This window comes from Molossus molossus, unplaced genomic scaffold (genome assembly GCF_014108415.1).
Source record: "Molossus molossus isolate mMolMol1 unplaced genomic scaffold, mMolMol1.p scaffold_m16_p_13, whole genome shotgun sequence".
In the NCBI taxonomy this organism is placed as follows: domain Eukaryota; kingdom Metazoa; phylum Chordata; class Mammalia; order Chiroptera; family Molossidae; genus Molossus; species Molossus molossus.
In genome coordinates, this window is record NW_023425348.1 from 45,598,403 (window position 1) to 45,615,855 (window position 17,453).

General features: G+C 41.2%; 1 protein-coding gene across 4 annotated transcripts in view; it reads left to right on the forward strand.

Moving 5' to 3' along the window:
- Positions 1-17,453, forward strand: part of FAM168A (family with sequence similarity 168 member A) — a 173,055-nt gene that overhangs the window by 113,483 nt on the left and 42,119 nt on the right. For all 4 annotated transcript variants that reach the window (XM_036258313.1, XM_036258311.1, XM_036258312.1 and 1 more), the window contains one exon: positions 6,423-6,510. In XM_036258313.1, coding sequence (XP_036114206.1) covers positions 6,441-6,510 — 70 coding nt within the window. In that variant the 5' untranslated portion in view covers positions 6,423-6,440. Of the gene's footprint in view, positions 1-6,422; positions 6,511-17,453 lie in introns of those variants that run through there.

Here is a 17,453-nt window from a genome sequence, read left to right on the forward strand (position 1 = left end):
TTTTTTGTACAGATAGAGTGGGAGGGAGAGAGAGAGAGAAACATCGATGTGAAGGGACACATCGAGTGGCTGCCACCCGCACAACCAACCAGGGCCGGGGACAAACTGCAACCGAAGTACGTGCCCTTAGCGGGAACCGAACCCAGGTCTCTCTGGACCGCAGGCTGACGCTCTCACCGCTGAGCCAAACTGACCAGGGCTGTTCTGGTCATATTTTTAAATTATTATATTAATTTTTAATATAAAAATTTCCTAAAAGCCACTCTTGGGTAAAACATAGATTAGTGGTTAGTCAATGATTGACTTAAACCCTAGGTCAGGAAATCTTTTACCTTTTGCTGATGGATCTGTTTTGTTCTTTGGGGAATGCATTAACACTTCAGGCAATTTATAGTTTTTCTCCTGCCTTTACTTTCAGTGTGTTCAAGGCCTTAGGTTCACATAGACTTAGTGGATAGCTAGGACCCTCTCAAGTTTCTCCTTAGCAGGGTGAAACTTACAGACCACTAAGTCTTACCAAGATTCACTGGGACTGTTTTGTCCCCAGAACTCCCTTTTAAATTTCTGGTTCATCTGCAGGTCTTTTGCTTGCTCTAACTCATATAATGACTTTAGGCTAGCTGCAGTAGTCGCCTTCCTGGATTACTTACTCTTGTTCCCTAGATTGCCCCTCTCATTTTTGACAATGACTTTGGGCAATATCTATAGCAGATTTTCTATGCTCAGCTTGAAATGAACTCAGCCTACTCAGACAGCATTAGTTCTCTTGGCCTGGCTTGGCCTGCCCTGATGAAATTACCTCCAGAGATCTGGGAGTTGGGGGAAATGGGCAGCCCCAGGCTAAAATTCTACAGATTTTCATTGTCCTTAATATTGTTCAGTACTTTTCTTGAATAAACATTTCTCAATTTGATGTATGCTTTTGGCTAATTTTCAGAGGCCTGAAATGCTTTTGGGTTTTGTTGTTTGTTTGTTTTTGACAATTTATTGTTGCTTTTTGGGGAGAGGGTTTGCAAAGCAGTTTTGGCACTCCAGAAGGTTTGTCTCCTTGTATTATTTTTGGCCTTGTTTTTGTTTTTGTTTTTTTCATTTATCTTCAGATAGAGCAGGAGGGGGAGAGGGAAGACGAGAGAGAAACATCCATGTATCGAGCCTGGGACTCTCCGGTCCACGGGCTGATGCTCCAACTGCTGAGCCAAACCAGCCAGGGCTTATTTAACCTTTAAAATTCCCTAGCTAGCCCTGGCCTGTTTGGCTCAGCGGTTGGAGCGTCGGCCTGCGGTCCTGAGAGACCCGGGTTCGGTTCCCGCTAAGGGCATATACCTCGGTTGCAGTTTGTCCCCAGCCCTGGTCGGTTGTGCGGGTGGCAGCCACTCGATGTGTCCCTTTCACATCGATGTTTCTCTCTCTCTCTCTGTTCCTCTCTCCCCCCCCCCACTCTACCTGAACAAAAAATGGAAAAATGTCCTCGGGTGAGGATAAAAAAAAATAAAATAAAATAAAATTCCCTAGCTAGACCATAATCTCCTTTGGGCAGACACTATCTTTCTCTTTTTCCTACAGTATCCATCCCAATATACATTAAACCTTTGAGCTTTAATTTATCTATCAAATAAAATTAATAACCTTTGCATTGCTTATGTCAAAGGATCAGGTTTGAAATAGTGGTTCAAGTCTTATTGTAAACTAATAAGCACTTTGTAAACAGTAAAAAATTTCTAAAAAGTTTTAAAGTAGTTTGCAAACGGCAACACTGATTTTAAGTATTGCAACCTGTTGGGGAATATAATACTTCCAAGTACCATTTTATGCTTGTAGATTTTGCTATTGATTTGAGAGAAATAGTTCCGGTATTTTGGAGTGCAATAGGTAGGCCATTTGAAGAACAGTCTGGGAATGAAAGCCAGCTAGCTCCATCTGGAGGAAAGTTTTGAGCACCTCTGGCTGTTTTCCTTCTAATACGTTTTGCCATCGTCATGTCACCATCATGCCACTGTCTGGTTTACCAGTTTGTTCTTCCCAAGATGAACTATCAATGGAGGCTTCTCTGGACATGTCAAGCCTCCATTATCTTTCATCTGGATTATTTCAATAGTATCCTCACTGATCTCCCAGCTCTTGCCTTCCTGCCATCTGATCTCAGCTCAGCAACCTAACTTTCTTAAAAGGAAGTCAAAATAGAAACAAAAAAACAAAACAAAAAAAAATGAAGCCAAATTCTGTTACTTTTCTGCTCAAAACACTCCAGTGGATTCCTCTCTCATTTAGAATAAAAAAAAAAACAAGTCCTTGTATTGGCCTACAAGACCCTGTATTATTTGGCCCTCATTACCTATCTGAACTCACTGTCTACTCTTTTCTCTTTTGTTCACCATACTCCAGGTAAACTGGTGTCCATGCTGTATTTCACACATGCTTCCACTTAAGAGCACATTTGCATTTGCTTTTTCTCTCCTTGGACAGTTTGCTTTCAGAGTTCTTCACATCCTTGCCAACACTTTTTATTATCTTTTTTTTTTTTTTTTTTTATAATAGCCATCCTACTGTATGTGAAGTGGTATCTTACTGTAGGTTTATTTTTTTTTTTAATTTATTGATTTGAGAGAGAGATTTGTTGTGCCACTTATTTATGTATTCTTTGATTACTTCTTGTGTGTGCCTTGACCAGAAATTGAATCCGCAACCTTGATGTATTGGAATGATGTTGTAACCAACTGAGCTGCCCAGCCAGGGTGTGGTTTTGATTTGTTTTTTTTCATGTTCTTGTTGGCCACTTATATAACTTCATTGAAGAAATAAATAAATGTTGGCTGGGTAGCTTAGTTGGTTGGAGCATCATCCCATTATGCCAAGGTTGCCGGTTTGATCCCCGGTCATGGCACATTGAAGAAACAACCAGTGAATGTATCAATAGGTGGAACAACAAATCAGTGATTTTTCTCTCCCTTTCTCTCTCTCTCGCTCAAATCAGTAAAATAAAAATAAAATGTTTAAAATAAGTGTGTGTTCAGATTCTTTGCTCATTTTAAAATCGGATTATTGGCCTTTTTATTACTGAGGTAATATTTTTTTAATCCTCACCCGAGGATATTTTTCCATTTATCTTCAGATAGAGCAGGAGGGAGGGAGGGAGAGAGAGAGAGAGAGAGAAAAACATCGATGTGAGAAAGATAAATCTATTGGTGCCACCCACACGATCCCAACTGGAGCCGGGGACGAACCGCAACCGAAGTACATGCCCTTGGCCGAAATCAAACCCCGGACTCTGGTCCACTGACCGACACTTTAACTGCTGAGCCAAACTATGTATTTTAAATGCGAATCTCTCATACCATATACATATATGTATGATCTGTAAAAAATTTTCTCTCATTCTGTGGGTTGTATTTTCATTTTCTTGATGGTATCCTTTAAAGCACAAAAGCTTTTGATATTGATGAATCCAGGTTACCTGTCTCCCCCTGCTCCCTTGATTATCTGTGCTATTGGTATCATATCTAAGAAACCATTTCCAAATCCAAGGTCATGAAAGTTTATGCCTATATTTTCTTCTGTTCTAAGAGTTTTATCTTTCTAGCTTTCTCTTTTGGGGTGCTAGTCTTGACCCTGTTCCTACTTACTTTGTGACCTTGGTTCACTTGCCCTTTCTCAGCTTCACTCAGTGATTGCCATAGGCTGGGAGTGTAGGGGGAGGATATTCAATACAAAGATAAGAGAGCTTTTGGGGGTGATGGAAATATTTTGTATATTAATTGTGGTGGCATTTTTACAACGGTATGCATTTTTCAAGTTTAATAGAGCTTTATACCTAAAATGGGTAAATTTTACTATATGTAAAGGAAATAAATCTGTCTTTCAAAAAATACCTTACAACTCTACAAAGTATGTGTTATTCTTTTCCATTTTGAGGCTAGAGGAAACCTAGGCTCAGAAAAGTTAATGGACTTGCCTGTGGTCCCACATTTGGTATGTGGCTTCCAGGATTTGAACCTAAATCTGCCTGTGATCTTCTTTCTCATTATTAGCTGGCCCAGAAACTGTAAACAGTATGTGGATTCTTTTTAATTTTTTTCTTTATTGACTTTAGAAAGAGGAAGGGAGGAGAGAGAGATATAGAAACATCGATGAGAGAGAACATTGATTGTCCACCTTCTACATGCCCCCCACTGGGGATCAGGCCCACAACCTGGGCATGTGTCCTGACCGGAAATCGAACTGGTGACCTCTTGGTGCATGGGTCGTTGCTCAACCACTGAGCCACAGTGGTCGGATTCGGTTGTAAAAGGCTGACCTTCCCTCGAAAGCCAGGAACCCTGTCTGCCGGTGAGCAGCTCCCTCAAAGTGACTGTCATATTCTTATTCCAAATTTTGAGCCCCTGGCAGACCTCATTTCTGTTAGTCAATAGCCAGGATTGGAACCGATGCTGTTGAGGAGTACTGCCTAGGCATGATCTCCTTCTGAGACTGTGGCTCTTATTTTGGAGCAGCAGGAGACCAGTTTCAAAGCTGATAACTTTCTTTGCTTATGAAAAGCAATTTCATACTTTGTCCAATCAGCAAAATAGATTACTTCTCAGTAGGAGAGTGCTAAGATGTTTACAGGGCCAGTTGTGCTGTTTAGCATTTTAACAGTCTTCCTTACGGTGGCTTATTTAGCAGAGAACTGGTTGGATAGACGAGAGATCCAAGGCAGGGAAAGTGTACAGGTAATCACCTGTGTTGTTACATCATTGCCATCATCAGTTACATCTGCATGTCACTTTACAGTTTGCAATCTATTTTAACATCTGTGATCTCTCTTAATTCTCTCAGTACCCTGTCAGGAGAGTGCTATTATTTAGGGAGAGTGTGTTACTTGGCTATGTTCTTGGATAACTCTGGCTGTAAAAATATTTTTTCCCTAAATTGTGCTGAAATACTTATCTCCTAACATTCATCCTCAAATTGTTCTAGTTTTAGTTTGTCAACTTGTGATAGTTTTAATGTAGTCTGTTGCCCTGGTTTGCCAGGACTTCACACTGGGTACATTTCAGGAAGTTCTATCCTCAGAAATTGGCCAGTGACATTTTCTACTTTGCCTGTTTGATTCCCTCAGCTTCCTCTCCTTGAGAACCCATCTTTTCTACACCTCTCATTATAGACCCCTGGACAGACTAATTAATCGCAGAGCAATTGTCCTCAAGCCAGCTGTTGACTGCTTGTCTTCAGCATTTGTTCCTATCCTGAGGTGGTACAGGAAAAGTTAATGACCTAAAAATATCGTGCATCTATCATGTGAGCCTAGTTAGGAGGGAATTGCTTGGTTTTTATGAAGTGTAAATAATGTGTTTGGAGAGACATTTTCAAACATGTTGGCCTGTGTGTCAAAGATAGTTCCCTTAAACAAGGTGGGACAAATTGGCTGGCTAATAGAGCTAAATGGCAGGTTTTCTGTTAATCAGAATGGAGAATGTGCTTCGTTAAGATAATTAACAGCACTTGTGCAGGTGGTACTTATTTAACACAAATTTCCAAGTTTATTTCTTTCCCTTGAATAAATTTTGAAGGAGGCCTTGGCTGTGTTACCTTGTTTGCATTAAAATGATCAAAGGCAATAAATTTCCTTTTGTTTTTGTTGTTAATCCTCACTAAAGGATATTTTCCCACTGATTTTTAGGTAAAGTAGAAGGAAGGGAGGGAGAGAGAGAAACATCATTGTGAGAGAGACACATAGATTGTTTGGTTGCCTCCTGCACAACCCCGACCAGGGCCGGAAATTGAACCTGCAACCCAGGTACGTGCCCTTGACCAGAAATTGAACCCACGACCTTTCAGTCTGAGAGCCAATGCTCTAACCACTGAGACAAACCAGCTGGGTCAAATTCCCATTTTTTTAACCAAAGCTGTTAGTAACTAGTATCTTGTCCTTTTCAGGTGCAAAGTGTGGATGAGGTACTTGCTACTCTTCTAGAAATCTATGTGCTTATCATCAGGCACTCAGGCTCTTGTGGGGAACAGAAGTGTATCCTTTCCCAGCTCCTGGGCTAGCATCCTTACAATTAGAAAGGACCTCAGAGAGCCTAAACTAATTGATTTTATATCAGGACATTGAAGGCCAGAGAGGGGAAGTGCTTGGCCATGTCACACAGTATGCTAGTGACAGAGTCATCTGGGGTAGTTGGACTACTGTTGCCTGAGAACCAACAGCCTGGGTTAACATTAGGCAAGGTTTCTTACCTCTCTGCTACCCAACATTGTCATCTGTATAATGGGAAAAGTGTCTAACATCAGGCCAAGTACAAACAAATGGCTTTTTGTTTAGTCCTTTTTCTGTTATACCATTTGCTTTTCTATGTGTGTAAACTGAAGATTGTAGGGAGGAAGCTGATGTCAGGGAGAATGAGCAATTAACAATCAATGCTGTTTTCTTTGTTTCTCTGTAGGATCCTCAGTCTTCCACAATGAACCCTGTTTATAGCCCCGTGCAGCCTGGGGCTCCTTATGGCAACCCTAAGAACATGGCTTACACAGGTGAGTGGTGTGAGAATGGCTCTCATTTTGAGAAATGGAAGTTAAGGGCATTACCAAATAAATTGCTGTATGACTTTTGGTATACTATGCCTCCAAAAGCTTTGGTAAGCTTGCAAACTTGTAGAAGGGAGACATGTCTGGGGTCCAGGGGAGATGGAAATCACATTATTGAGACTAAGGCTTATTGAGTTGTCAACTAAAGGAGGTAACATTTATTTATTGAGTACCTACCATGGGCCTGGCCCTGTGGTAGGTACTTTAATCTTTTTTTATTTTTAATTCTCACCCAAGGATATAGTTTTGATTTTCAGAGAGAGGAAGTGGGGATGCATGGCTGGTGTGGCTCAGTGAATTGAGTGTTGTCCCATGGACTGAGAGGTCCTGGTTTGATTTCTGGTCAGGACACATGCCCGGCTTCAGGCTCAATCCCCAGTTGCAGGTGTGCAGGAGGTAGCTGATCAGTGTTTCTCTCTCATATCAATATTTCTTCTCTCTCTTCCTTTCTCTCTTTAAAAGAATGTTGAGAGAGGAAGTGGAGGGGAGGCATCAATGTGGAGAGAAACATTGATCGGTTGCCTCTTGTATATGCCCTGACTGGGAATTGAACCTACAACCTTTTGATGCATGAGGCAATGTCCCAACTAATGAGCCACCCAGTCAGGGCTGGGCACTTTCATCTTAAACCATTTCTACATTGTACAGTTTATCATCACCATGTCACAGATAAGAAAAGCAGTCACAGTAAGAAAGGCTACAATACAAAACAAAAATAGATATTTGAACCCTGGTCTCCTGATTGTGAAGGCTGATAATTTCCCCCGCCCTGAACTGCATACCGAACTGTTTCCTCCTTCTGTGCCTTTGTGTATGTTGTCCCTCTGTCTGGAATGTCCTTGTCAGCTAACAGCTTTGCCTTCTCAGGCAGTACTTTTTCAGCAAGCATTTTCTCCCTTACTTGGCCTTAGGCAAGTTTTTAACTTCCAGAGCCTCAGTGTTCTCACTATAAAACGAGAGCAATAGCCTGGCCAGTGTGGCTCAGTGTTGCCCCATGGACTGAAAGGTCCTGGTCAGGGTACATGCTCGGGTTGCAGGATTAATCCCCACTAGGAGGTGTGCTGGAGGCAACTGATCAAGGTTTCTGTCTCCTCCTTCCTCTCTCTCTAAAAAAAAAAAATCAATAAAAACATATTTAAAATAAAACAAATCTTTAAAAAAAATGAGAGCAGTAGTATTACTCTATTTCATAGGGCTGCCATAAAGATTAAATGAGCTATTATAAGGCATTCAGCTTACAATATCTAGTACAAAGTAAGTGCTTAATAATTATGATTATGATTTACAAATAAATAAAGATGGGTAGGATGTATGGTAGTGGAAGTGAATGAGAAAATGTATATAAGTTGCTAGCATGGTGCTTAGCATATCATGAGGCTTCAAAAATGTAATGAATTTAAATCGAAGGTGAAGGTAACAGTGTGAACAAACACATGGAGGTAAGAAGGTTTGGTCAGGGGTACAGTTAATACTTGAGATTAGCTGGAGTGAAGAGTAGAAAAGGGGAAAAGTGGGAAATGAAGTAGATTAATTAAAAAAGTAGATTAATTATGGTCTTGGTGACAGGGATCTCAGGGAGCTCCTGGGTTGTTCTGAACTTTTTTCTATAAGAGAGCACTAGGGGTGCTTCAGAAATTTCTCAAATACATTATTTGATTAAAAAAAAATATTTAGAACTATTCTGTTGTTGTTAATCTTCACCCGAGGATATTTTTCCATTGATTTTTAGAGTAGAAAGGATAGAGAGAGACAGGGAGGGAGGGAGGGAGTGAGGAAGGAGAGAGAGAAGAAGAAAGATAAAGAAACAAGGATGTGAGAGAGACACATTGATTGGTTGCCTCCCTCATAACCACTGCTAGGGCTGGGGATTGAACTGCAACCTAGGTACATGCCCTTGGCTGGCCGATGCTTTAACTGCTGAGTTAAACTAAACAGGGCTAGAACTAGTTTTTTTCTTTATTGATTTTAGAGAGAGAGGAAGGGAGAGGGAGAGAGAGATAGAAACATCAGTGAGAGAGAATATTGATTGGCCACCTTGGGATTTGGCCCACAACCTGGGCATGTGCCCTGACCAGGTATTGAGCTGGTGACCTCTTGGTGCATGGGTCCCCATTCAACCACTAAGCCACGCCAGTCGGGCTACAATAGATAGAGTGGGAGGGAGAGAGAGGAAGAGAGAGAGAGAGAGAGAGAGAGAAACATTGACGTGAAAGGGACACATCGAGTGGCTGCCACCTGGACAACCCAACCAGGGCTGGGGACAAACTGCAACTGAGGCACATGCCCTTAGAAGGAACCGAACCCGGGTCTCTCTGGACCGCAGGCCAACGCTCTAACTGCTGAGCCAAACCGGCCAGGGCTATTTTTCTTTTTTTAAATATGTTTTTATTGATTTATTTTTAGAGAGAGGAAGGGTGAGAGAGATAAAAACTTCGATGTGAGAAACATCCTTCGGCTGCCTCCTGCATGCCCCCTACTGGGGATCGAGCCTTCAGCCCTGGCATGTGCTCTGACTGGGAATCAAACTGGGACCTCTCAGTCCAAGGGACGACGCTCAGTCCACTGAACCACACCAGCTGGACTAGAACTATTTTTTTAAATCCTCACCCAAGGATATTTTTCCATGTATCTTCAGATAGAGCGGGAGGGGAGGGAGAGAGAGAGAAACATTGATGTGAGAGGAACACATTGACCGTTGCCTGCATGACCCCGACCAGGGCCAGGGATGAACCACAACCGAGGTACGTGCCCTTGACCTGAATCAAATTGAAGACTCATTGGTCCAAGGGCTAATGCTCCAACTGCTCAGCCAAAATGGTCAGGGCTAGAACTATGTTTATAACACATAAGATGATCAGTGTGTTAATTTAAGCTTCTAAGAATGCATATTAATTTAAAACAACTGCTAACATTTTTATCTGCTTATTTGTAAATCAGAATTTTCTCAAATTTTCTCAATGCTCCTAAATAACATTCAGAAATATATTGAAGGTTGACTATAGCTGTCATTACTAACTTTCAGTTTCTTATGTTTGTGTTTATCACAACAGCTTTATTATCCAAATTTTGCCTTAATGGTAAACATTTTCTCTTTGAACTTTTGTGTGTTTATTGTAATAAGATTAATTTCAGTAATCAGGACCCATTGGGCAGAACTCCATGCGTCACTAGATCAAGGAGCCTGTTGCTGTTTCCCTTTCTAGTTCAGAGTGTTCTAGCAACCTAAGTTCATTTGCCAGAAGAGGACTGAGCTGCTTTGGCAGACAGAGCCCAGAGTAATCTGTGGGTTTCCTGTGACCCTGGCTGCCTTCATTCTTACTGAATTGCTAAACTATAGAAAGGAAAAAAGAGTTGCATTTATCTGTTTATTTGCACAAAGAAGATTAAACAGTGTGATGTATTGGAAAGGGAACAGACTTTGTCTCTGCATGGCACATAGTAGAACTTGGTAAATGTGTTTTGATTGAATGACCAATGACCAAGTTCAAATCCCAGCTCTGTCAGATAATAGCTATAGGTGACTTTGGACAAGTTGCTAAATCTCCCTAAGTTTATTTTTATTTTATAAACTGTAATATTATCTATCTCATAGAATAGTTGTGAGAATGAAATGAGATAATTAGTATTTCTGCTGGAGGTAGAAAGGAAGGATGACCTTTGTTTCCACTAATCACCAAGAATTATTATCAGCCTGGAACTATGTTTTAAGTTTATTTCTCTGCTGGAGATTCTAGGACCACACAGGTGGTATAAACTCCACACAACTAGAATAAATTCAATCTTCACACAGGACAAAGTTCAAATTCTTAGGAAAACTTTCTGTTTTAACTTAAGCTTCCTGCTCTCTCTTTGTACTTTTTAGTCAGTTTATTTATTTATTTTTTAACTGACAATATGATTTCTCTAAGGTCCCAGCTTTATGCAGGGAAATTTGAGTTCCAATTCTTGGCCTCCCAAAGCCAAAACCTCATCTCCCACCCTTCGTGACTTTAAAGCAAACCCTTTGATTGCCCAGACCAAAAAACCTTCCTAGAACAGTCCAACATTAGCTCACTATGCAAGTTCCTAATTTTTTGTTTTCTCAATATTTTTGACTCCTGGAAATTTCCTTTTCTTTCTTAAAATGTCAACTCTGCCTGTGTTTGTTATATAACAAAGTATTTGTTAAACTGTATCAAGTTTTTCTAGGTGTTACATAGGCAGGTTTTCAGGTTATCTTTTCCTTTACATTGCTGCATGTAGAAGATCCAAATGGGGTAATTTGTAAACAAATGCCAACCAAATACAGTGCATTAGTATAAACATTTATTGTTAGTGACAGTAATAGTTATGTTAAAAAGTATTTGACAATCACATGCTAGGTATTTCATATATATATATGAATTATCATATTAATCATAAACCCATAGTACACTTCCTTTGCAGTTAAATAAACTGATACTTTAATTTAGGTCATATGACTTGGCCAGTGTATAGTATAGCTGCCAAAGGATGAAGAAAAGATTTGAACTTGGGTCTTTGTGATTTCAAAGTATATGTGCTTTCTATTATAGCAAGCTGTCTTAAAATATGTGCTCTTTTCACTGCTCCCAGTAATAAGCTAGGGAAGAGAGTTATCTTTTCTGTTTGTAGGACTAGGGAACCTCACCTTTGAGGAGGTGGTAGCCTGCTCCTGGCCAGCAGTTCCTCCATTGACTCCACATGTAAAGAGACTATTATAGCACACTGAAATAAGAGCTATTAGGGGGATGTACCACTATATTCTAAAAACCTAACATAATAAATAAATGTACAAACTGCTGTGGAAACATGGTAGCTATATGGGAGAGGCTTCTGAGAAGCCAAGCATGGAACTAGATCTTGAAGCATGAGGTGGAGGTCTTAGTTCCAGGTCTGGTTCTGCTACTAATGACTGCAAGATACTGGGCAAATCCTGCCCTCTCTCTCTTGCCTTCACTTTCCCATTCAGGCTATGAGTTATTTTATTTTGTTGTTTATTTCATTTCTTTTGTTCTTGTTTTTTAATCATTTTTGGCCTATGAGTTGTTTAATAATTTCCCTTCCAGCTCTTAACATTCTGGACATTATAAAACAACTGGCTAACTTGTTCCCTTAATCTATTTCTTTTGCTTCTTTTTTTTTCTATCCTCACCAAGGACATTTTTCCATTTTTTGTTCAGATAGAGTGGGAGGGAGGGAGAGAGAGAGAGAGAGAAACATCGACGTGAAAGGGACACATTGAGTGGTTGCCACCCACACCACCCAACCAGGGCTAGGGACAAACTGCAACTGGGGTACATGCCCTTAGTGTGAACCAAACCTGGGTCTCTCTGGACCTCAGGCCACCGCTCTAACCATTGAGCCAAACCGGCCAGGGCTCTTTTGCTTCTTCTTGAACACCATTTTCCATGTACCATTTTGAATCCCTGGTATTAATGAAGGATTCAGAAACAGGGAAGATGAGGTTAGCTCAGAACCCTCTCCTGCTGTGGCAGTACCTTTTGTCAGCCCAAGCTTCTTGCCCCAGAGCTCCTGACATTCTTGGGCAAGATCAGTAGGAAACCATGCAAGTCTTCTCACAAGTATCCTCCTATGAAAGGGCAGGTATAGCCATAGCCATCACCAGTGAGTGAGTTCCCTTTTCTTGCTGAATATGCTCATGTAGTTTAATTTAGTTTTCTACTAGTTACTTATGATTCTTAGTCAATAGAGATATAATTTAGTGGCCCTGAATAGAGCTGAAAACTGGTGGGATCTTGATAAGGGACCAAAAGTGTTTGGGGCTATGCTGCATAGATTCTCATTGTAATGATTTTTGTTGCTTAATGTAATGGGGAGAGTGCACCGCTGCCCCCATCCTTTGAAGTCAGAAGACCTGAGTTTGAATCCTGACTCTGCCTCTAACTAAAAACTTGAACAAGTCACTTTATTTCCAAGGGCCTCATTTTTTTCCTTTATAAAGTAGGAAAAATAGCACCTATCCTATCTATCACTTGCTTATGAGACTTTAAGGAGATAATTGATCTCTAAGAGCTTTTTATTTATTTATTTTATTTATTTATTTTTTTAATCCTCACCCGAGGATATTTTTCCATTTTTTGTACAGATAGAGTGGGAGGGAGAGAGAGGAAGGGAGAGAGAGAGAGAAACATCGACGTGAAGGGACACATTGAGTGGCTGCCACCCGCACGACCAACCAGGGCCGGGGACAAACTGCAACCGAAGTACGTGCCCTTAGCGGGAACCGATCCCGGGTCTCTCCGGACTGCAGGCCGACGCTCTAACCGCTGAGCCAAACTGGCCAGGGCTCTAAGAGCTTTTTAAATAAGACAGAGCTCATTGGGATGGAGCTGGGTCTGTGATTGGACTGACCCTATCCTGTAGGTTAACTGCTTGGGCATGCTGAGGTCCCAGGGAGGCTAGGAGGTTGATGAGTTGAGCAATTTTACTAGCACTGAAACTTTGATTTTTGTGTCTTTTGAAGACAACTCCCTGGCATTTGGGGGTAGAATTAGCCTGCTTCCTGGAGTTCTACTTCCCAAGTAATCATAGGGTTTGGGGCAGGAATTAAAGAAGTCCAGAGCTTGGAAAAAAAAGGATGCCTGGGTAAAGAGAGCACCTTCTTATGCCCCATACACTAAAGAGTAAATGTGTTGCTCCTATGGATGGGTAAATAGTAACAGCTATTTATTATTAATAATGATGGTTGCTATTTATTGAGCATGCATTATCAGCCATACACACAGTGTTTTAGAAATTTTCCTACCCAAGTGTATCTGACATCAGAGGAGAAGGAATTCATTCCTAGATCAATGAGGGAATCGCCCAGAGCAGGTACTCCAAGGTTAAATTTATTTGAAATTTATGTCTTATGCCCAGCCAGCGTGGTTCAGTGGATTGAGCAATGTTCCATGCACCAGGAGGCCACCGGTTCAATTCCCAGTCAGGGCACATGTCCAGGTTGCGGGCTTGATCCTCAGTAGGGGGCATGCTGGAGGCAGCCTACCACTGTTTTTCTCTCATTGGTGTTTCTGTCTCTCCCTCTCCCTTCCTTTCTCTCTAAAAGATCAATAAAAAAATATTTAAAAATTTTTGTTTTATCTTCAAAATTCTATTATTAACATCCCAAGAAAGTACAGCATATATTTTCAGTGCTTTTGTGTACATGTATTGTTTAGTACTCTTAGGGGTTCCTGTGCCCAGCTTGAGAACTATGTCATTGTTATTTTACTTAATCCTTATTATCTAAGTGTTAATATATGTGGACACAAATCAAGAAAAATGGAGAGACTTGTCCCTATCACAGAGCCGGAAAGCAGTGGAGGCAGTTTAAGTCTAAATTTGGATGTTCTGTGCTCTTACCACTGAGCTACATGGAGTCTATATTATTTGCTGCTTTATAATTGTTTATATTTTGATTCATTGCTCTTGCAGGCACTCACTTAACAAGTGCCTAACAGAGTAAACTCTCAGTAATTATCAATTGACCGAATGAATATATGACTAAATGATTAGGCTCCTAATACTGAAGTCTTTTCAAAGGTTCATAAATCTCTGGCAAATTGACCTCAGAATTTAGAATAAATGTTTTTGTTCTCTAAAGCAGTGATTCACAGTTAGCTGTAAGCCAGTGCTTCCACACAGAAAATAATGATGTTTGTAGAGAATCATGGATACAGACAAGGCTGCCCAGGAGCTCCTGTGCCTCTTCCTTTCCAGACACCCTAAGAGCTTAAGGAATCAGTTTCTCAATTCACCTTTATCCCATTGACAGCTCCTAAGCTGCCGTGAAGGGTATCTCAGAATCACCTGGTTTTTGTTTCTCACCTCATCCCCCAGTATACACTCTCATATACCCTCTCTTCTCCATCCTTATACCCATTCACCCCTGATCATTTCTGTTGTGAGTACAGTTGTATTGTGGACAAAGCCTAAGAACCATTCTTTTAAAGTTTTTTTTTTTTTTTTTTCTCTTAGTAGCAGTGAAAGTGGTAAATGGTCTGTGCACACTTAAGGAGAATGGTCTGTGCACACTGTAGGCTTGTCCCTTCTTCCAGTGTGTATTGCCTGAAGTTCCTAAGAGAATTTCTTTTCTGAAAGCCCACAGGCATTGCCTAGTGTCCTGGAGCATTTGGAATCTTGTCCTTAAAGAGAAATATGTAGAAACCTGTCACTATTGGCTTTGGGTGAAGGGGCAGAGAGAGTTGGAGAGGGTTGTCTTTTTGTTTTGTTTTTAAAAGGCTGTAAGCAAGATTAATATCATGGAATTGTGAATCTCTTCTTAGAGTTGGAGAGACTTCCAGCGTTTGAAGGTGGCTAGTTGGGTTTCCAAAGTCTCAGTGACTGATTTATACCTTATAGCAGTGGCTTCTAAATGTAGTCCCCAGGCCTAGGAATTTGTTAGAAATGCAGATTGTTGGGCTCTACCTCAGACCTACTGAATCAGAAACTCTGAAGATGGTTCTTAGCAATGTTTTCTTTTTTTAAAATAGTTTTTCTTTATTGATTTTAGGGAGAGAGTAAGGGAGAGAGAGAGAGAAACATTGATGAGAGAGAACACTGATTGGCTGCCTCCTGCATGACCCCACTGGGGACTGGGCCCAAACTTGGGCATGACCAGGAGTTGAACCGGTGACTTTGTGGTACATGGGTCAACTCTCAACTGCTGAGCCACACCAGCCAGGCAGCAGTCTGTTTTCTCAAGCTCCCTAGGTGATTCTGAAGTGCATATATGTCACATAGTAAGTGTTCAATAAATAAGCTTTCTTTTCTCTCTCAATTCTGTGTGCTGGTCTAGGAATCTTGCCTTCATGAATGTCATAATTCCTATGGGAATTACCTTTTGAGTTCCAAACAGCTTTAGAAACAGAAGTGGTGTGTCAGGTATGACACGTGTGTCAGCTTTGACAGGAGTGGCAGCCCCTTCAGACAGATTTGGAGGTCTGAGTCGGCAACTCTAAACCCTGGACATAGGAATAGAAGCTAAAGTTTTCAAGAAGATGGCCAATAATCCTGTCTTTTTCCTTGCACATCTTAGGAAAACTAAATAAGTGGCCCCCAAAATTGGCTTTATAGAACTTATGTTGGGTGAGGTCAAAAGTGTGGTTACTTGAGAATTGCTCAGCTGGTAGGAGAGGTACTTGAATTTAAGTGTCTAAATCAGATTTTTGCTATTACTGCTCTCAGCAGAAAAGAGGCAGAAAAATCAGTAGTTCTTGGTCTTATTTAAGCTACAAAACCACACTTCTTATTACCTCTAAAGGTCTCTGGCTGCCAGAGAGAAGCTTGGGCCTTCACTGTCACCATAAGTGCTGTCACGGTTTAAGTTTATGCTGTGTTCCTTGAACTCTGTCATCTTACATCTGCATGGCAGGCAGCCTGGAATCTTTGTAGTACCATGAGATAGGTAGGCATGAATCGCCAAGACCTGACTCCAGACCTTCGTTCCCTCTTCCCTGTTTAGGGTAGACCCTAAACAGAGAAGGGGGCTGGGTACAGTTATTTAAAGAGGGGTGGTCTGTTCCTGAGCAGCTCTGTTGTGATTTAGGTTGCTGACAATCCTGAGTTTGCATAGGAGCTTGGAACCTTGAGGAAGAAGGTTGAGTAATTTATATGATTGTAATCATTTTCATCATTTGAGTACCCATTCCCTACCAGATCTAGTGCTAAGTGTTTCTCATATAACTTAATGGTTAAGACTGCCTAGTTTTGGATCTTAGCTCCATCATTTGATTACTCTTATAAAATGCCTGAAGATACTACTTGAAGATTTGACTGATGATAATTTAAACAAATAAGGGGTATATTTTTTCTCACATAAAAAGTTTGGAGGTCAGTGGCAGGTGGCATTTATTGGGTCATTGATTTCAAGACTAATGTCCTCTAACTCCTGACTTTTCCCTCTTTTTTTTTTTAATCCTCACCCGAGGACATTTTTTCATTTTTTGTTTAGAGTGGGAGGGGGAGAGAGAGAGAGAAACATTGACGTGAAAGGGACACATTGAGCCCTGGCAGTTTTGCTCAGCGGTTAGAGCATCGGCCCACGGACCAGAGAGTCCCAAGTTCAGTTCCCGCTAAGGGCACGTACCTCGGTTGCAGTTTGTCCCCGGCCCTAGTTGGGGTCGTGTGGGTGGCAACCAGTCGATGTGTCTCTCTCACATCAATGTTTCTCTCTCTCTTCCCCCCCCCTCTCCCTCCCACTCAATCTTAAGATAAATGCAAAAATGTCCTTGGGTGAGGATTTAAAAAAAAAAAAAGGGACACATTGAGTGGCTGCCTCCCACACAACCCCAACCACCAACCAGGGCCGGAGATGAATTGCAACTGAGGTACATACCCTTGACTGGAATCGAACCCACGACTCATTGGTCCACGGGCTGGTACTCTAACCGCTGAGCCAAAACGGCCAAGGCATTCCCTCTTGATCTAACATGGCTGTTATTGTTGTAGGCGTCATGTCTGTCTGTGATCAGGGTAGGGAAAAGGGGTATAAGGGAACATCAGTAATGTTTGCCCTTTTACTAGGAAAATAAGGCTTTCCCAAAAATTCCCTCAGAAGACTTCTCTCTGTATGTCATTGGTCAGAACTGGGCCACTTGGCTATTCCTAAGTGCTAAGAAGGCTGGCAAAATGAGTATTTAGCTTTTCCAGCCTCAATAGTCAAAGGGTAAGTGGGTTGGAAACGAGTGTGGGGTTAGCCAGCCTATGGTCTATCACAGTGGCTTGGGCAAGTTAATTAGCTTCTCTAGTTGGTTTCCTCATCTATAAAATAAAGATAATAGTACAACCTACCTCATGAAGGAGTTGAAAGGGTTAAGTGAGATCCATGTAAAGTGCTTAGCATAATACTTAATACATAATAAGTAACAGTATTGTTTTTATTACTAGCA